Source organism: Ascidia mentula, chromosome 5 (assembly GCF_947561715.1).
Source record: "Ascidia mentula chromosome 5, kaAscMent1.1, whole genome shotgun sequence".
NCBI classification, from domain to species: Eukaryota; Metazoa; Chordata; class Ascidiacea; order Phlebobranchia; family Ascidiidae; genus Ascidia; species Ascidia mentula.
The window spans coordinates 1,375,824-1,396,398 of NC_138570.1; the positions used below are offsets into that span (position 1 = coordinate 1,375,824).

Genomic DNA, 20,575 nt, shown 5'->3' on the forward strand with positions numbered 1-20,575 from the left:
TGAAAACATTTGTATTGTTATAAGAATAAGAATTGCTTTTCCGGAAGATTTCCCGGTATTTTTCAAACGTTGAAAACAAAACATTTTTGTTGATTGTAACCAATATTGACAAGGAATGTATAGCATGTGCCCTCTGCATTGTAGCAACGTTAGAAACAGCCAACCTTAAGTCATGAAACCCCACTATGCAACCCGCCTCTACACACCCATGAATCACACAGCTTTCAGTTACAGCAACACAAAACCGGGTGAGCTTCTTGGGTCAACAACCTTGCAGGCCCCACCCATTGTCTTGGGTGCAAACGAAAAATTCTGGAAATAACTCTGCGAACTTCTACTGTTTGTGATGAACAAACAATGGAACATCTGTGACGAAACACGCACGATTTGTGACGTTTCGGTGGCTTGTTTGTGTTGTCAAGCCATATGCCTTCCACGGTAGTCACAGCGATTGTTCGTGTGCGTTGTGACGTCACAATCCTTTATTGTTGTAAAGCGGCGTGTTTGGGTTTAAATGTTCAATTTGGCATTTAAAGGTTGCTTGGCGCCGTTGGTGGCAAATCCAAATCCAACTTTTGAAAAAAGATTTTCGCTGAAGCGACTGCTAAGAGAAAAAAGTATAATGTACCTCTGTCTGCCACGTAAAATACTGCGAGCTACGTGGGAATCGTTGCGGTGTCTGGCTTGCAACACTTCGCTAATCAAATTTGCGGCCGTCTTTGATGCTTCAAGCGAACTCGCTCATCCACGAAATGAAAGCGACAGTGATATTTTCAACAGAACATGGTTTGTTGTGACTGCAGACGAACGGAAGCCTTTTATGACGCCCCACTTTTGTTGGCGATATATTTTTAGAACAAAGAATATCCAATGAAACCTTTACACCTCATAAAATTATTGTTCGTAACGTTTTTTTGTGTTTTTCAGGCAGGACATCTGTAGATCGACTTCGGCTTGCGATACCTTGGGTAAGTCGAATTGCTGTTTGTTTCCTTTTGGCAAAAATTTTGATTTATTTGTTGTTACGTCACAAATAATCTAATATTGGGAATTAAATTTCCAGCAATGAAATTAATCTTTTTCCCTAATTATGTCTTAACTGAATTCTATTTTGTACCAAAATGTGCTGTGTTTTTATGCACAGTACCTAAAAATTATTATCAAGATATGTATCAAGATAAAGGCACCGAAAACTGTTAGTTCCAAATAAGTTGCCCGTAAAGTTTGAACTCCAGGATTTAAGTCAACATGGTTTCACCTTCCTCATGATTCGGGTGATTCCCCAACATTCCGTTTTCTGGTTAAAAGCAAACAACGAATAATTTTTAAAGTTTAATGATACGATGCCCAATCAAAATGGTGGGAACCGTTTGACCTTGACGGGCGTGCAAGGTCAAAGACGGCCAGAATCGCTGGGTTTTCAGCTTGTAATTATGACGCGACAACGACACATTTGTGACGTCACGAAAGGGAAACCGCACGTTGGGCAAATCGCGTTGCGACGTTTAGCGTCGTCTCGATGCCTTAATAAGTAGTTTGGAATGGGCGACGCCTTCCTGTGTTGTGTTTTGGGGGAAATGCTGATTGGTCGGTTTCGAGGCAATTGTGAGCGCACAATGACACGAAAATGACCGAGTTCGACTTTTCAAAGGAACAGCAAACAACCAATTACCAAACATACGCACATGGCGCAATGGACTTTCGGGAAAAGTAGCTTCTTTCTAAAGAAATTTTCTAAAGAAAACGCTTTATGCATTTTTACATGCAAGTTTTGGTTAATTGCAAAAATGCAATTGATTTGAAAATTGCATCAATAAAGCTAAGGGTCACTACAAATAAATAACAACAGTAACACACATTGTTCCAAAAATCAAAGATTCTTTGAAATAAAAAAATCACTCGTCAAATAAATATTTAAGGAAACACTGAAACATGCAGTTGCCCCCGTTTCGAAGCTCGTTTCCGGACAAAATTAAAATAAACGAACCCAAACTAATCCAAAACCTTATTTTGATGAGTTTGATGGATTGGCTCTGGGTACCGTTTACCCAACCGACCCAATTCACCCAGGGTTTTGGGGGCTAACCCGGGTTAAATTTCTACCCTAAAACCCAACCTAATCTTATACAAACACAATGTGACGAGTTTACGATGTCACAAATCCGATTTACCGACGTTTTTCACGTCAAACTAACAGCGGTGATCAATGGCTTCAGCCTAAATTACAACTTATCTTCTCCTAACAGGATTTTAAGGCTTTTCGAGCTTTGTAGTAAAACGTTTTCTGACAAAGCATCACAAATCATAGCAATTTTTGCTGTTTTAAGTCAGTATGTGTTTAAATTTGGTCGACAAGTTGCATTATTGCTTGCTGCTTGTGAAATATGGCACTTAATTTTGTGCAGATTGTCTTACGTTCGTTATCACTATGACAACAAGAGGTGTAAAGCACATTTTAAATATTGAAAGATTTGTGTCATACGAAACACCACAAGCCCCTTGGAGTTTAGCAAATTTAAAGTTTCGTGCCAAGATTTTTACGCATTCTAACCACATTCGGCTCCGTGCCAAATCCGTCAAGTTGGTCAAATTCGAACAAAAGCATTCTTTTATATTGTCAGTTTGCATTGTTACCTAACACCTGTGTGATAGAGTTGAGTTACACGTTGGCATTGTTCCCTACCTCGATGCAAGAGGTCAGAGGTCAAATTTATGTCTCACTTAGGGTCTAAGTCTTCCGATAAACCCTCCAACCCCCAGTAAATGTTTAAAGTTTAATCGCAAACTAAAACACAAGAACAAGTTCACTGTCCTTTAATATATGCTCCTAAATTGTTTATAATCGAACTACCAATCATACGCGATTGTTCAGCAAATTAATATTATTACTTTAAACTGACCTTTGAACCCACCTGACATTTTCTCGCCTTTTCACCCTCGATCTTAAGTAACCTCTTGCCCATTGTGCCGCAACAATGGTGTTAAGTTACTCATAAACGAATTGCAACCACAAAGGCGTGATCCTGAGAAAATCAGATTAAGAGGACGATTTGTGTCTGCAGGACTCGCGGAACTCGGTACGATGTGCGATCTTAAAAGAAGTTGCTCCATTAACGAAGATAATGGTCTCAGCACAGCCTTCACCATCGCTCACGAAATCGGCCACGAGTAAGTGCGATCATGCAAGTTGGTGAAAACTGGGCATTGTTTGCTATTTGCATGTCCGCCTCCGATTTTAACAAAATGTCACCTTGACAACAACATTTTGGTGTGTGGACGTCATTATTCAATGCACGCCTGCCGATTTATCCGAGGATCCTATGCCTATTTCCACTCAACTGTACTTCAGTACATTATATTTATTACTTACACTTTTTATCTGCGTTTTTGTCATACTTTGCTGCAACAATAACACCATTTCTATTTCATGCATGAATGACTTATGTTTTTGGCTTGTTTTAACCGCATGGTGGCGTGCAGATTCAGCATGGTGCATGACGATGACGTCAAGTGCAATGTGACGTCACAAAGGTGAGAGACTGTGATATCATTAAACGTATTTTTGCGTCAGGTGTGCATGGTTTGTGTTCCTTCTAATCCTTTGTTTTGTCATAAAACCTGCACTGCTATATTTTAGAATTGGTAGAGACGGAAACGAAGTGTGGCTGTTAATCTTAACCAACTGCGTCTGTCTCTTTTCTTTGTTCATGGAAGAGCCTTAAATGTTACGTCATAATGACACATCCTTTACTACAGATTCAACGCACCCCACGACAACAATGAAAAATGCTTGGACGCTAGAGGGCGCGCTGTCGAGTTGAACGTCATGTCGCCAACCCTGGATCACAACGCTCGTCCATGGTCATGGTCAAAGTGCAGTGCCAAGTACATCACGAGCTTCTTGGAGTAAGTACTGGCATCCTTTCTTGGTTTTATTTTGACTTTAAATTATCAAGAATTTGGCAGACGGCCTATTGTCCATGCGAGTGTAAAGTGGACAAAAATGTTTTTAATCATAGTTTATGGACTAACGTTTTTTGCAATAGTTAACGTTTGAAAGTTGCAGCTACAAAGATAAAAAAACGTGTGCTAAAATAAGATTAAACTGTCGAATGAACAGCGTTTTCAAACAACCTGAATTTATACCAACTGGGGGGCCAGATTGGATGATCAAATGGGATAGATTTGGTCCGCAGGCCCAAGTCAGCTTTATCCGTATTTCTCGGGGGTTTATCTAAAGCCCGAATGTTCTTAGGGATTTAAATTTCCCCAGTACAAAGGTTGGGGACCAATCACATTCAAAAACATTTTTCTTTTACGTAAAAGAGAAGATTTACATGATAAGAGTCTTAACTGCTCTCTGTGGGTGCGGTTGCGCAGCTAGTCAAACAGCTTTAACGATTACGTCATTCACACACAATAACGTCATCCATTTTTTTTTAAATAGCGTCAAAACAGTACCTCAAGTAATTTCTTAACATGACAAGAAGTAGTATTTGGCAGAACATTACCATTTAATATTTTTTCTCGTTGGGACGAGTCACTAAGTTTACTGTTTCCATAATTGAATGTGGGTTAAGCGACACGTTGTCAACGCCCGTCGTATTTCAAACTGCAGCGGCAAAGCGAGCAAGTGGCGCCTTCGTAATGCAGCAGTAGCGCAGCATTAACATTCCTGCCTTTGATCATCGTCGGAAAAGCTGGTCGCCCCCTTGCTTCTCTACATTACTTAACTTGTTCCGCTCCAACGGTGGCTTAAAATTTCCTTTCCCGCATCCCTACCGCTGAGGATAAAGTGTTTCGACACGTGCTCTGTTAAGCAAAAGTGGCGCCGTTGTCTTTGTGTTGCGGTGTGTCAAATTGTTGCTTTACTGTGTTGTACACAATAGCGGCCTAAATTTCGCTGCCTTCTTCTAATAGCGGGTTACCTGTTCCAATTGGTTAATTGCCGCAAGCATTGCTTTTAATACGGGTTAGATGTAAACTGAATGTTTTAATGTGAAAGTGGCAATTTGAGTCCTTTTAGTTTAACGTGGGCGAACGATTTGCCACACTTGGTTAATGTAAGTATCGTCGTACCGAGCGCGGTCACCGGCATATGTGGACGACTTGGTCCTCTCTGTGCAACCGATTTATCTTCATAACAAACGCGGTTCCGCCCTGCTGATGCAAGCCTTTGACGGGATTTTGCGCTTTGCATTACAACCGGTCAAAGAAGTTAGAACAAAAACAAGGGGATTCGAACTTTCCACACGTGCTGTGAAGGTCGTTCCAAGGTCACTTTCATCATCCGCTGTCTGTCTTCGTAAACCTCTTTAATTTGGCCCGAAAAGAGCGAGCGTTTATTTACGTGACTGATTTATGGCAAGCACTCAGCCATTGGTGGCACTTGCCACGCCATGTGACACCCTGGCATGCGTGTCACTGTTGTCCTTTGCATGCCACATACCTCGCCTGTCTCCAAGGTAACGAGTGACGAGCTCACTGTAAATAAACAGCAGCAGCAAGCGGTAACCGGAGCAACGCACGAGGCTAGGAATAACGATAACAACTTGACTGATGGGATTCGGGGGCTCGTGTTAAAACGAGGATTACTTTCTTCAAACGATCCTTTGTGTGTTTCTTCTTCCTTGATTGGAATAAGTGCGTTTTTAGGGTAAAAAGGTACAATTTCTTGTTGCCCAAATGCGCTTACGTCACCGTACGACTTCAAACAAATTTCCGGCCAATTTTTACTCCTCTACTTATACTATGTTACGATCTTTGGTTCTGCCACTTTGCGTACGACTGTATAACGCAATGTGATTGTCAATGATTCTGTCACCATGGGTTTCTTGTCACCATCACTTGCATGACAAGTTTGCAATTGGATATTGTGATTAACAAAGTGTATATTGTTTCAGCAACGGCAACGGTCAGTGTCTGTTGGACAATCCGCCACAACGTGTCCTCCCCCTCCCAATAGAAGAACCTGGCGAGGTTTTCGACGCCAACGATCAATGCAGCTTTGTTTACGGCAAAGGAGTGACGTACTGCAACTTTATGGTGAGAAAAAACATAAGAAATTAGGTTTATCTTGAAAATGGATTATAATTACTTACACACAAACCAGGTCTGTTTAATTCTTACGGATTATTTTAATTCGATTCTATGAAACAAGCGGAAATCAATTAGATAAATTTGCTCGACATAATCTTGCACTATTTTTATACAAAAATGCGTTACCTCCGGTTTACCCTCCTCACCGGGGGCGTAAAAAATCGAAAGGAAAATCATTGTTGTCGATTCGCTGCACGCAAAATCAAGCTTAGCAGCCCCGAAAACGTGCAATTTGCACAATTTTTACTCCATACGGCACAGCTGTAACAACACTTCTCCGCCCGACCTAAAATTATAAGTGTTTACAAAAGTGAGGACAACGCTCTGTGGCCGCGGCCCAATGTTGCATTTAGGGGCCGCCAAATTGTGGCCCGTTGACCCCGTATCGGCGCCGCCGTCTCCTGATTGTACTGATAACATTGTGTCGGGTTATTTCGTGGTCGAAGGTTTATTGTTTTTTGGCTGTTTTCACCAAAACCGACGTTTTTGATTCAACCATTTTTCGTGTTCCTTAAAACCGACGAAACCTTACCTCCCCCCTCCCCCTCTCCCTGCACTTAGAATAGAGAAAAAATACGGCGATGCCGCAACATACATGCAATGCAGAAATGATTAGAAATGTTTTTGACAAACATGTCATATGTCATAACTAATTGTTTTTTCTTGTGTCATTCGCGTTGTTTAACAAACAAGGTGGTCCTCAAAGCGTCTTATCACATTTTCGCAGATAAGCAGGCAATAGTACATAAGAGGCATATCGGCAACATTGACACGTCCATTAGCGGTACGCCCCTTTATCCTTCCCCCCCAATCCACCAGCTGCCAAAATACAACAATGACGTAATGTTCGAGCTCAATTATGACAGCACAACGCGACATCTTTCGACGCTGGTTTTCATTACAAAGCGTGTGTTCTATAACGCGATTCATAACGATTGGTGCGAATCCTTTGAAGATTTACGCCAACGCATGTGAATTCTATTAACCGCGACTTGAACAGGAAGCGTGAGAGTTTTGGAAAGCTCTCGCGTTTCTTCGCGATTTCAAACAAACGTCGCGGTCTGTTTAACTTCTAATAGAGAGATTGATCAGCATGTTGTGATCTAACAATGGAGGTAAAGTTGGACGGGGGATGCTGGCTTAGGTGGAAAAAACTACACGAGAAAGTCAATTTTATTCGAGCGTGCAAACTTGAATACGGAGACCAAAGTTTGCATTTAATTATTATCCACCACAAGGTCATCTGACCATATTTGGCAAAGTCGCTTCGTTGCGTAACTGTCATTGACGAGAAAATGTTGTGATATCTTGGTTGTAACGAATCCCATCACGACACAGCACGCAATGTTGTGCTCCCAATAGAACAACAGAATGCAGTTTAGAGACGCAATTGCAATGTTGATTGGGCTTTTGCATGTTTAACTTGACTTTTTGCCAGTTCTCTATTAAGGAAATCTTGTTGCTATTCCACAAAGAACTGGATTAAAGTATTCGATTGCAACCCCCTTGTCTGTGAAACACAAGCCAGTAAGGCAATGCGTTGCAACGGACGATGTTAAGCCTTTAATTTGTCTGTCTGTCTGGCTTCGTGTTGAAAGATAAAATAGTATTTGACCGAATCTTGGAAGACGTGAAAATAGTGGTAGTTTAGTCGACAACGTTTTGTCCGAGGTAATTTCAAAAGATAAATCATGTTTTCCCCCAAAACACTTCATGTGTCTGCAATACTTCTGAACAATTGATTAAAACAGATTTGAGATATTACATATGCGCAAAAGAACCATAATAATCAATGAAAGCTGGGGACAGGTGTACACAGTTCGAAACAGGGTGTACACCTGTCTGCAGCATTCATAGATTTGTGATACTTATTCAACTGAGTAATGATTCTTCGACGCATAACAGGAAAATACTACTACACCAGGAAAATACTACTAGATTTCTATGTCACATAGGCTTATATGTGGAACAAGTTTGGAAAAAACTTTGTGACCCGGTGTAAAAGTATCTTCCCGCATAACACGATCCCTTTTATACTTTCAGTAATTTATGGTACACTATGTTGGACAGACTGACTGTTTAAAAACCTTTTTCGTTTTATCAGGTGCTGGTTTTAGACTTGTATTTTTCGGATAATTTTATACCCCTTTGTTCATAGTTCCAGAACTCGTGCGCTCGATTGTGGTGCGTGAGCCAGAACATCAGTCATGGATGCAGGACTCCCCATGTACCGTGGGCGGATGGGACGAGATGCGGAGACCGGAGCAAGAGGATGGTGAGTTGATGAGGATCATTATAAGGTGTTTAGGGAGCGGATGCTTCATTACCCTTGGGTTTTATTGATTGTGACACTTGGTTATCCTGCCCACATGGAACATTTTACCTGTTTCAATGAAAACTGTGTGATTCCTACACAAAGGAGAAGCAGCTTGAGTTGCAAGCGATACGACAATGGTTTCTGCAGTTTTGATTTATTTATTAATTTCAGTAAAAGTTTTTCAGAAACTTCTGCTTGAATAAATCAAGTGTTTTTTTAAAACGAAATGTGTTTTGTTAATTTTTTCACCCAAATTCTCATATTTTTTATTTAGCAACAATGAACTTATCTTGAATGCCAACAAATTTGTATTTTAACAGTGGTGCCAACAAGGAAAGTGCGTCCCCGAAAACCGCCAGAGGGTCCCGGTAGACGGGAGTTGGGGGGAATGGAGTCGGTTCGGAGAATGTTCCAGAACTTGCGGAGGAGGAATAAAAAGCGCCACCAGAGCCTGCGACAATCCAAAGTATGTGTGACGTAACAATGCAACACTTGTCAAAAGTAGAATAACTCACAAAGTCCTAAACATTGACAAGAAAAGTGTCCCAATATTATCAAAATATTCGTTTATTAAATAAGAAAAATAATGGCTCAGATCCAGTTTGGCTGCAATACCGTGGGGCGCGATGACAGATTTCAAAATTGACTTGCTGGTAGATAAATGGCAATTTCTAAGGAACCTTCAGGTCATCCAAAATGTCATTTCATATTCACACCTGCTGCGGAGAATTTCACTCGCCGTTACATCCTTCTTTGAAGTAAATTCACCAACACGTATTGTGTGGGAAAGGTCTTGATATATTTACAGCCCAAATGTGGCCGTGATATTAAGCACGTTTAAATCCACCTTTGCTGTCACATTGAACATTTCTCTTTCTCTGTTCGGTTGATTAACACCTGCCCGGAAACCAAGTAGATTTCCTGAAGCATTCGATCAGCCCCAACTAACCGCATTCTCAATCGATACCTCCCATTCATTACTCCGAACAGCGGCGTCCTTTCATGTGGCGAACAATCACACTTGTGACGTCACAAACACAATTCACCGCCAATCGACATTATGGCGTAACGCCGCTAAGCGCTCAGCACGAATAATGACGTTGAAAAAAGCGCGGTTTTGTGGATTTCCGTTGAAACACTTCAAGTTGAAGTGATGAGTGGTCGATCTTGAGGTGGTAAAACCACTTGTCGAAAGTCTTGAGTAGATTTCGGGAAGATGTCATCGTTCAAACTGATACCACCGAGCGCCGGATTATTAAACACACTTTCAATTGTAAAAAATTCAAACGGAATAACGCTATATGATAATAACAATGATAATTACATTTTATAAATGGAGTCTGTTGATATGACGACAAAATTATGTTGATTTAAATTATTGACAAAACTGCTGAATTTTGGTTTCAACTATTGTGATTTTGATGTTACGAACAATAACAGAGAAAGGTTCATAGGGTTTTTAACTGGCATTCTGGGGAGCTGTGAGTGGTTCTGGTTGGATTTTAGTCCAAGGTTCACATTGTAACTTTATTTATTTTTAGGCCTCAGTATGGAGGAAGATATTGCACTGGAAAACGAAAGAAGTTTCGTCCTTGCAACTTTCAGGTAAAACTGGAAAGTGACCACGTTTTTAGCTAAAACTCCTGTTTTTATTAAAAGTTAAACTGAATGAAGGTGTTTTTTGAGAACATCAACAACTTACTTTTATTTAATATTGATTGTTATATATTTATTACGTACGACCAATTCCCGTTGTAACTAAAACTAAAACAAGTTAACTTTATTTAGGAATGTCCTGACGACCGCGATTTTCGTGCCGAACAGTGCGCAGCTTACAACAACTGGGCTAGGCACCATAGACATCGTATACGGGGGGTGGCCCCCAACGCCAAATGGATTCCAAAATACGACGGGATTCTGTTGCAGGTAAAGTGTCACGTGTTCACAATAAACGCTAAACTACGATCATAAGGTTACAAGCTTCAGGAAACTTTTGGATTTCTTTCACATATAACCAGCTTCACGGTGTGCGTTTATGTAGGATCGTTGCAAGCTGATCTGTCAAGTGCAGTCCGAGGATCAATACGCTGTACCCTGGTATGTTCTCAAGCCTAAAGTCATCAACGGAACTCCATGCGGACCCGATACAACTGATATTTGTGTGGAAGGAATATGTAAAGTAAGTTGTTATGTCACATAAAATACATTTTTCTTCAATGCTTCTGCTCCGTATCTGTTGTAATTTTGATATGAACAGAAATGTAAAATTTAGAACATTTGCAACCATTGGTTGAACTTGTTCAAATCAAATTGATAGGAAATTAAATGACTTATTATGAAAAAAAAAGTTACTCCTGATGCAAGCGAAAACCTCCAGGCCAATTAGTTACATTTTTATGTTTAAAATAAAATCACCGAATACTTTTCAAAAACATCAGTTTCTACATCAACTTTCACTTGACCTTGACAGAGAGCTGGATGCGACCACGTGCTTAATTCTCGAACGAATGTCGACGATTGTGGGGTTTGTAATGGCGACAACAGTGCGTGCAGAACGGTGCAGGGCAGTTACAATGCAGGTTACAACATTGGTTACAACCAAGTTGTGGTCATACCTGCCGGAGCCAACAACATCATCATCACACAGAGATCATACACTGGTGACCCCGACGACTACAATTACCTTGGTAAATTAAATAGTGACACAAAGTTTTATTTTAAACATTTTTCCCAATTGTTGGAATGAATCACTCGCAACAGTAACTTCTCTATTTGTCGTGACGTCCTCGAGCTGCTTGTGGTTGAAACCTGATCGTCACTTTTTCAGCTCTTCGTGACGCACACGGCAACTACTTGTTGAACGGGAACCGCAGCGTGATGAAAAACAAGCACCGCATCCACCAGAGGTCGCGCGGGAGCACTAGAAAATATATTTACTTGTGTGACTACAGTGGTACGGATCGGGTGACTGAATCTGTCAACTGCACGAACGCGATTGGAATGGACATTATTGTAGAAGTAAGAAATTGGGGTTATTCTTAACATTTTTTGGTATATGTGTAGGTAGGTTTTTAACACCAGCTCACAGGATAAACTGTTATTTAGCTTGTAAGCTTTAATGTGAAACAAAGGTTACTTTTTGGGGAAAATCGGTCTCTCTTTATAGATTATCAATAAACTTATTGCGACGTTTTCACCCCTGTAGGTTTTATCCGCTGGGGACCTAATGCCACCTCACATAAGCTACAAGTACAACGTCCCAGTGACCGACAGGCTGACGTACAGATGGGATGCAAACGGACCGTGGAGTCCATGCAGCAGGGTCTGCAACGGGAAGACGAAGGCAAAGGTAAAGAACTTTTTCAACCAGCATTGTTTGTTCAAGTCGAAATTACATTGGTAAAAGCTGTTGTGGTTTTTAACCATTCTGGCTATTATCTGATTGTAATTCGATTGTGATTTCATTTTTGTTTCTGTAGATTCAGTGTGTACGATCAGACAACCAGATTGTGTCGGACAGACGATGCCAGCATATCGCCAAACCAAATTCTAATATAAGAACTTGCAACGCCAGATGCCAACTAAAGTATGTTCCAACTAGATTAGATGGCTGTATCATATTTATAATATGTTATTCTGTATTTTTATGTAATGTATTGGTTAACCACAAAATTCACCAAATTGTAACTATTTGTGCAAAAAATGTTTGCAAATTTAGCTTAATTTTCTGATGTATTTTTAGCTGGCATCCGAAACCTTCGGATTGTTCTGTGCGTTGCGGGACTGGAATAAAAAAACTTGACTTTCAATGCCGGAAGGTAAGTCCAATTATAGTAAAAAGTAATGGTTTGGAGAATAAATCGTGCCTTTATGCAATATTTTGCAGCACAGTAGATTGTAAAATGGGTTAAAGTTTCTTTTTACAAAATTTTGTCTTTAGGTTTCCAACATCCCGAGCAGTAGCGTTCCCAAGACGTACAGCCGCAAGGTGGAGGTAGTGAGCGACTCGATGTGCACTCAACCGAAACCACGTGGTGTGGTTGTGTGTGAAGGGGAATGTCTTGAAACCGCCTGGCAATACGGGGAGTGGAGCCAGGTAGGCGGAACAGCCGTTGTACCTAAATATCAACGTAGTTGGTGAATTGTAAAAGTTAAAGGAAATGTGGCTAAAAAAATTAAAGAGTAGTTGTAAGGTTTTTGGTATTTAAGATATGTAATCAACTCAAACGTCCATACGACAGGAAAGAATTGGCGATACCACCACATTATACTCATACCTCATAACATTTCAGTGTTCCCGGAGTTGTGGTGGTGGAATCCAGACAAGATCGGCAAATTGTAGCGACAGTAAAGGTCGTCAGTTGCCAGACTCCGAGTGTAATGAAAGGGACAGGTCTGCTTCGAGGACTTGCAACAACCTCGCCTGTCCACAATGGGTCGCATCCGCATTCTCACCGGTAAGTGGTGGCTTGTGGCGGAGGTTGTGGGTTCAAATCCCAGTGCCGCTAGATATTTATTATGTAAAGCATTCCGTGTTTCTGCAACAAAATGTATTACTAGTTGTCAATTTGAAAAAATATTTTTTTTTAAACCGTTAAACATACTGCCACTTTTATCAATACAGTGCATGGTGACATGTGGCACTGGCATACGACAAAGGCGTGTCTGGTGCAGTGCCAGAGGCACAGTGCGACCGGATGGCGAATGCCACAGACGAAGAAGACCATCGACAACCACGATATGCAGGGAAAGGACTTGTGCCAAATGGCAATATGAGGCCTGGGGACCTGTAAGTTATTCTCTTTTGTAACAAATGCACTTTATGCAAATGCTAACTTGTTACTGGTCTAAAGAATCATGAAAAATGATCCCCATTCTTTGAAAGAAACAGAAATAAACACGAGAATGCAAAAATAATTAATATGTTCACCGCTTGAACTGATTAGTTTATAAATTCAACAGCTTTTGTAACGTTATTCTTACTTCACAAACAGTGTTCTGTGACGTGCGGTTCCGGCACCTCTGTTCGTCTGTACAATTGCGTTGGTCCTACCGGACGCAAAGTGGATGACGACAATTGCGAAACTGCCCTCTTGCTGAAGGATACGCGCCCCTGCTTGACGTCACGAAAGTGTGACGTCACTGGCGGTATTTCAAGGACGTACAATAACGACAATAGTCCGTCGGTTGTCATGCGAGGAATGGCGGAAAGGAATTTGTACAGAACAACCACTGGAGGTCAGTAATCTATTTTTTGCTTTGACGAAGATATTTCGACACAATGTTTTGAAAACAAGCGTCCCAAATTAAAATGACTTATAGGTTGCGAGACCGTCATAGAATCAGAAAATGTATCTCAATGTGCATAGACATAATTTAATACGTGGACAAATCCATTAAAACACTTTTGAATTTCCAGGTTTCACAACGACTTTACTTCCGCCACCAGTACCCACCCTCGCAACGACGACGCCCCGATCAGCGCGTTCAGGTTACCGGGGCAACCGATACGAGAACGGCATGATGGTGGTAAACCGAAACCGCATGGGGGCGTCGTGGAGGACGGGATCCTGGACACCAGTAAGTAAATTGTATACCTTTAACATTGTGTCAAAACCTTTGAAATGCGAGTTTTTAGCAGCCTGAAATAAAGACCTAAAGCAAATGCGGTACGATGTAATAGTTGTCTAAAACTTGACCAAACAAACACGTGCTAAAAAGTTAAAAACTCCACACAAACGTAACTGCCATTTACATCCATGTGCTTTTTTCAGTGTTCTGCCTCGTGTGGCATCGGCTACAGGGAAAAGTACGTCAGTTGTCGTTACCGGCTGGGATCCACGGAAGCCGATGAGTCAATATGTGATCCTGCAGAAAGACCCGCGTCAAGGGAAAGTTGTGAACTCAGATCTTGCTTCGGGGTTTGGAGAACAGGTTCCTGGACGCAGGTAAAATGTCGATGTTAAGTCATCAACCAACTGCAGTAAATCTTTTGTTGTTTTTCAGTTGTGTTTGCACTCTGTCATGGCCATAATTTTCTTTTAAATAAACAGTGCCGGAAATAATTTTGGGTAGACAAAGTAAAAGTCGTTTTAATCTTCATATTCCGGTTAACCGATTTGTGTGTACACAAGGCTTAATTCAAACTTTTCTTTCAGTGTTCGAAAACTTGTGGGGAGGGAACCCGTACACGTCACGTGAGATGTGCCTACGAAGGTCTTTACTATGACGACGACCTGTATTGTCCGAACGACCCGCGTCCCTTGAAATGGGAAGTGTGCCAAGTTCAACCTTGCGCTACAACAGCAACATCGACAAGAACAATGCCTACAACTACTACAACAAGACCTACAACAACAACCACTACAACAAGACCTACAACAACAACCACTACAACAAGACCTACAACAACAACAACTACAACAAGACCTACAACAACAACCACCACAACAAGACCTACAACAACAACCACTACAACAAGATCTACAACAACAACCACATTGACAACTACATCCACGACAACAACAGCAACGGAACGTCCGACAACCACAACTCCTTCCATTACAATAACAGCAAGAACAACAACACAACGGACAACAGAAACCTCCCCACCAGTACATGTCGACGTGATCAAATCACGCAAGTCGTATGACGCAACGAACACTGTGGTTCGTGGAAGCGCAGAGGAAGGAGAAAGAAGATCTAACGGAAGATGGATATCTGGGACGTGGTCACATGTAAGTTTGGGATTTTTAAACATTTCTGTTTGTGTGGTTGGAACAATATTGTCGTTTCTTGTCGGCATGGTAGGTTCTTGAAACCTGAATGTAACCATGGCCTCGTAAACAAAAGATAAAAATACAATCAAGAAGATTTAAATTGCTCACAAATAATTGTGTTGTCTTGAAATCCTGGTGTGATACAGAACACCCTAAATATTAATAAACCTCACACGGTTTTATGTCGACAGTGTTCGTCAACGTGTGGCGGAGGTACAAGGAAGAGGGTCGTGGTGTGCCAATCGTTGTCAAACAACGCTACATGCGGAGACAGGGAAAAACCCCTCAGCATCGAACCTTGCGAATCTGATCCCTGTCCAAGATGGAAGGTCGCTTCCTGGTCAAAGGTGAGCAATGACGTCATGACTCATGACGTAAAACAGTACGTCATTCCGGTGTTAAAGTTCATTGAGTCGATTTTAATTCTCCAATAACAATCTGTTGATTGTGACGTCACAGTGTTCTCGCTCTTGCAACGGCGGACAGAGGAGCCGATTGGTTTTCTGCGTCATGGCTGACAATCGACACACGTACAACCACCGTTGTGACGTCATGATGAAACCTCTCGACTTGAATGTTTGCAACCAGAGATCGTGTCCAAACCACCACAGGTGGCGCAAGGGAGCTTGGGGCGCGGTACGAAAATTTGACTACGAAGTTTATGAGTCATCGTTTTTATATTGACGTGGTGGAGTGACGTAGGCAGTAGTGACGTAATTCGGGGTTAGGCTTCACCTTCGCGTGGTGAAAACCGAAAGGTTAAGGGTTCGAATCCCAGTGGTCGTTGGTTGGTAAATTGTTCACAATTTTTCTCAACTTCTTTAAACCAGCACGCTCAGTCGAAAGCACACGTGAAATATGCCATCTTTAGATTTGCACACTTATATTTTATTATCGGAACAAAACTATATGCTGTGATTTCATACAATATGATGTTCGGTGTTTTGTGCGTTTATGTTTCGTTGTGTTACATTCCATGTTTTTACTCACAATATTTATCGTACTTGAAACTTAATATAATTGTATCATAGAAACAACTACAAATGTATAGTTTGCTTATCACCACCTGGATATCTCTTGACGCTACATGGACAGATTAAATTCTTTACCCTCTTTCAGTCGTGAACAATCATCGCAAAACCCCATAGACTTGTTGCTACCGCAAAATTTATTTGCGAAAACTCACTGGGCAAAATACTCGCGAAAACAAATTTATAATTCTAGAAAACGAAAATGACCGCAATTGAAAATTATTTATTCTGTATGCCATTGTTTTATTACTCAACAAACATCAATGTTACGTCACAGTGCTCTGTAACGTGCGGACGAGGAGCGAAAAGAAGGCAAGTCGACTGTGTGGGTCCGGATGGAAGAGTAGTTCCAGACGCACAGTGCGCCTCCTTGCGGCGAGGAAAACCGCGCGAAGTTCGTCGATGCGTGAAGCAACGAAGGTGTCCGCGGTGGAAGGTCTCACGGTGGAGCAAGGTGAAACATTTAACCTTGAAACATGAGAAATCGTTGTACAATGTGATACGCTTTATTTTTCGCCTTTCGAAATCGTACAATAATTCGACAATGTTCCCATTATTTCGTAACAATCGAAACGCTTGTTCTTTGCAGTGTTCTTCGAGCTGTGGCGAAGGCGTCCAACGTCGACGTGTAAAATGTCGATACAAACGGAAGGTCGTCAACACAATGCTTTGTGGCGTCACAAGCAAGCCAGATCTCGTCATGAGGTGCAACGTCACTGATTGTCCGTCGTTCGAGTGGACGTTTGAGGACTGGAGTCAGGTGGGATATTAAGTGTAGTTATTGTTTTTTAACATAAAAATATTTTAAACAGGATTGCTCTTTTGACATTAATTAACGTTTTGGGACAATCTTTGGATGTTGTTTGTTATTCGAATTTAGTAAATCTGTCTCTGTTCCCTGACAATTTATCACAATGTGTAAAAAGTTTTATTATCAAAGAATCATTCATGCAAACACAAATCCTTCCATTTGAGCAAATTATCATCGACACTATAAAGTTGATTAACAATTCTAAACCTGCAAATAAACAGTGGCCATCTGTCTGCAGCTTACACAATTCATATTATTGGCTCCACTTTGCTTATCTGCAAATAATTATTTTGTTATGATAGGGTTTGCAAAATAAACGACTAATATATGCATTATATTCCTCAAAGTTCAAAGGTTATTATGGTCAAGTTCAATCTCAATATTAAAAAAATATTTAAGTGTTCGAAATCTTGCGGGGAAGGAATTACGACTCGAAGGATCACGTGCCGAAGAACTCCAGACATGCGATTGGTCGATCCGAGGTATTGTGACCCCGCTCAGAAGCCAGATCAACCAATCACAAGACGAGAATGCAACAGAGGGCCATGCACAGCCCGATGGAATGTCAGCCCCTGGTCAGAGGTGGGAAAGAAATCAACGATTCCTACTCATTTGGATTGAATAAATATACCAGCAATTTAATCAGCTGCTCGTTTTTAATCCAAAATAATACACTTGTATTAAAAATTCATTTTTACCCAATCATTGTGATTTTTGTCTGATATTCAGATATTTTCGCGAAACCATGAACCAGTGCAATGCAACCTAAAAAAATGAAAACCCGAAACCCTATTTTTAACTTCCTTGTTTTCAGTGTTCGAGATCATGCGGGCCGGGCATCCAACGTCGCAACGTCACGTGTTCTTACGTTGACCCGAAGACGTATCGACAGCGCGAGGCAATCACGTGTGACCACGGGAGGAAACCTTACGGAATGAGGGATTGCGATCGGGGAAATTGCGGATCAACCGTCTTGTGGCGGATCGGATCCTGGTCTCAGGTAATTACCGCGAAATGGAACATTTGTTCCTCATATTCCCTGATTATCGGTGCTTTTTTAGGCATTAAAACGGCAACCTTTAAATGAACACTAGCATTTATTTTACCTAAACCATCAACTATTTGTTAGTGTTCGGCAACCTGTGGCAAGGGGACTCTCGTGCGCAGCGTAGTGTGCACAGACCGCGCCACCTTGGCACCGCTAGCTGACGCTGTTTGTGAAGCTATCCCGTCTTTTCCACCGGAGAGAGTTAGGACTTGCGAAATCGAACCATGCCTTCCTACGTCATGTCGACACTTGAAGGCGCAACAGAGCATCGACCGTGACGCCGAATATTACTTGAAGATTCAGGATCAAATGAAAAAGGTAAAGGTTGCTTACTTACAATGTTGAAAATAGCAGGTCGTATTGTAAATGTATTTTTGAAAACTAATAACGATTGCATACGAAGAAAACGGCAAATTAATGTCCAATAAAATTACATTCAGATTTACTGCAAGGGCATGCGTACCTCTCATCCGACCGAGTACCTCACGCTTCCAGCAGGAGCGGAAGAAAACTTCTCCGAAATCTACGGATACAGGTAGAAACAAAACATTACGTTATGTCCAAAGTCAAATCATTGTTGCCTTAAGACCTGCTGACTAGAAAACTTGTTACAGAGTTAGAGATCCAATTTTTTTAATCGTTTTGCTGCGTTAGTTCAGGTCATTGCAACTTCCTTGCTTTTCAGGTTGATAAACGCCGACACATGTCCCAATAACGGTTCCAGGAACGATTCCTGTGCTTGCCACCACGATCGACCTGACGCCGGCAAAACCCAATTCAGCAAAGTTCGATTTGATGTCGACGCAATGAGGATTATAGGTACAATTTATCCTGACAAATAAAGTTGGAAATTGAAATGTTGCTTTCAAGCCACTTGCACAACTCTGTGTTTACTGGTGTTGCAAAACTTGTGCTTCTTGTTGATCAGAATTGTTCTTCTGGCACTCAAGTTTCTAGTGTTTATTTGAAACCGACGTTTCGTCTGCCATCCGGCGAGACTTCCTCAGGGTTATGTTAGCAATATAGCAGTATATTTCTGCTTCTTGTTTTAAAAACATTTTTAACTGACTAATTTTGCTGAAATAGCACAGCTCACCTCAAACAAACTTTATTTCACCGTAATTGAATGAAATTCTTGCATTTTAGTGTATAAATATTCTGCAAGAGGTATTCTAACGAACAACCTTTTCTTAACTTAACATTTACTGCAATATAGCAAGGGTATTTCGTAAAAGTAGTAGCTTTTGTCTCTGCTTCTGGCTGCATAATGGCGGCAAACCATTTCGCTTGGTCGTGAATGTAGCAAGGTGACAAACGTCACACTAGTTGCAATGACCTAAATCCTTGGCGTCATTTACTTTTATGACCTGGATTAAACGGCCTTGTTGACCTGGATTAAGGGCTTAACTTTTTTGACAGGAGATTATCAAATTTACCTTTGTGATTGTTTCAGGTTTTGTCAAAAGCTAGTAATATTTTTCCTATGGTGGTCGTTGCTTTGCTTTTAACATACTATTTAGTCCAGGTTGGCATGTTGTATTTTGGTTACACAGTACATTTTTTCGTACTTTTGGTGTCATTCCACTGTAAATTAAATCGATATTTTTCTTTCAGCAAATGATTTCTCTTTCGCTTCGACAGTGTATGGGTTGAATGTAGCTTTTGGCGTTGCAGGGGATTGCTACAGCCGAGTTAATTGCCCACAGGTAACTATATAAATACATAAATACATATATACGCTTACCCTCGAAACTACCCTTATATATATTGATAGTTTACACAATTTTACTGTTGACAATGTTTTAATAAAACAATGAACAAAACGTGCTCTTTTGAAGTCGATCGGACAACCGTATTTGTACTTGGATATTATTTTCGCATATGCACAAATTTGACCTTACATGTTTTTCAAGGGCAAGTTCCGGGTAAATTTGGAAGGAACCGGTTTCGTTGTCAGTCCGTACACTACGTGGCGCTCTTACGGACGACAGTCGGTCAGAAGGACGCATAAAAGTCATGTAAGTGAAAAACCCTCTACCTTGAAAACATCACTTTTAATATAGAGCTCAAAAATTCCTCAGTCAGATGGAAATACAAAATACAATTACAATTTCTTTTTGGGGCATCAAAGTGTTTCGCTTAGTTTGTGTTTGAGAAGATGATGCTCGACTTGTAATCAACACGAATTTACGTAAAATGTTGTGAACTAAATGCTATCAGTGCTGTGTGGCTGTCAACTAAATGCACCTAACTTACAGTTTTATTTGTATTTGTTTCTTCAGAGTGGAGACGTTGTGCATGGCACATGTGGTGGCTACTGCAGTAGTTGCCTACCTGATCCCAAATATGGGTTTCTGCTTGCGCACGACACCTAGTGGCGTGGTAAGTTATCAAACTTACACTTTTTGGTCGTTTAATCGTATTGTGTGACACTCTCTAATTGGAAACCCCAAATTGTGTGACAACTTCGTCAATTGGCAAAAATTCTTG

General features: G+C 41.0%; 1 protein-coding gene across 1 annotated transcript in view; it reads left to right on the plus strand.

Annotated features, from left to right (window-relative positions):
• Window positions 1-20,575, plus strand: part of LOC145901596 (A disintegrin and metalloproteinase with thrombospondin motifs 9-like) — a 44,827-nt gene that overhangs the window by 22,709 nt on the left and 1,543 nt on the right. The window contains exons 7-39 of the mRNA XM_082989332.1: window positions 928-968; window positions 3,063-3,168; window positions 3,757-3,906; window positions 5,904-6,045; window positions 8,258-8,374; window positions 8,737-8,882; window positions 9,958-10,021; window positions 10,205-10,342; window positions 10,458-10,595; window positions 10,887-11,103; window positions 11,244-11,434; window positions 11,622-11,765; window positions 11,896-12,002; window positions 12,159-12,234; window positions 12,357-12,512; window positions 12,709-12,873; window positions 13,041-13,205; window positions 13,411-13,654; window positions 13,836-13,996; window positions 14,191-14,364; window positions 14,575-15,153; window positions 15,387-15,542; window positions 15,655-15,831; window positions 16,504-16,680; window positions 16,816-16,986; window positions 17,437-17,619; window positions 17,852-18,037; window positions 18,167-18,403; window positions 18,526-18,620; window positions 18,771-18,904; window positions 19,700-19,791; window positions 19,999-20,103; window positions 20,368-20,467. Of these exons, the coding sequence (XP_082845458.1) occupies window positions 928-968; window positions 3,063-3,168; window positions 3,757-3,906; window positions 5,904-6,045; window positions 8,258-8,374; window positions 8,737-8,882; window positions 9,958-10,021; window positions 10,205-10,342; window positions 10,458-10,595; window positions 10,887-11,103; window positions 11,244-11,434; window positions 11,622-11,765; window positions 11,896-12,002; window positions 12,159-12,234; window positions 12,357-12,512; window positions 12,709-12,873; window positions 13,041-13,205; window positions 13,411-13,654; window positions 13,836-13,996; window positions 14,191-14,364; window positions 14,575-15,153; window positions 15,387-15,542; window positions 15,655-15,831; window positions 16,504-16,680; window positions 16,816-16,986; window positions 17,437-17,619; window positions 17,852-18,037; window positions 18,167-18,403; window positions 18,526-18,620; window positions 18,771-18,904; window positions 19,700-19,791; window positions 19,999-20,103; window positions 20,368-20,460 (5,227 nt within the window). The 3' untranslated portion in view covers window positions 20,461-20,467. The remainder of the gene's footprint in view (window positions 1-927; window positions 969-3,062; window positions 3,169-3,756; window positions 3,907-5,903; window positions 6,046-8,257; window positions 8,375-8,736; window positions 8,883-9,957; window positions 10,022-10,204; window positions 10,343-10,457; window positions 10,596-10,886; window positions 11,104-11,243; window positions 11,435-11,621; window positions 11,766-11,895; window positions 12,003-12,158; window positions 12,235-12,356; window positions 12,513-12,708; window positions 12,874-13,040; window positions 13,206-13,410; window positions 13,655-13,835; window positions 13,997-14,190; window positions 14,365-14,574; window positions 15,154-15,386; window positions 15,543-15,654; window positions 15,832-16,503; window positions 16,681-16,815; window positions 16,987-17,436; window positions 17,620-17,851; window positions 18,038-18,166; window positions 18,404-18,525; window positions 18,621-18,770; window positions 18,905-19,699; window positions 19,792-19,998; window positions 20,104-20,367; window positions 20,468-20,575) is intronic.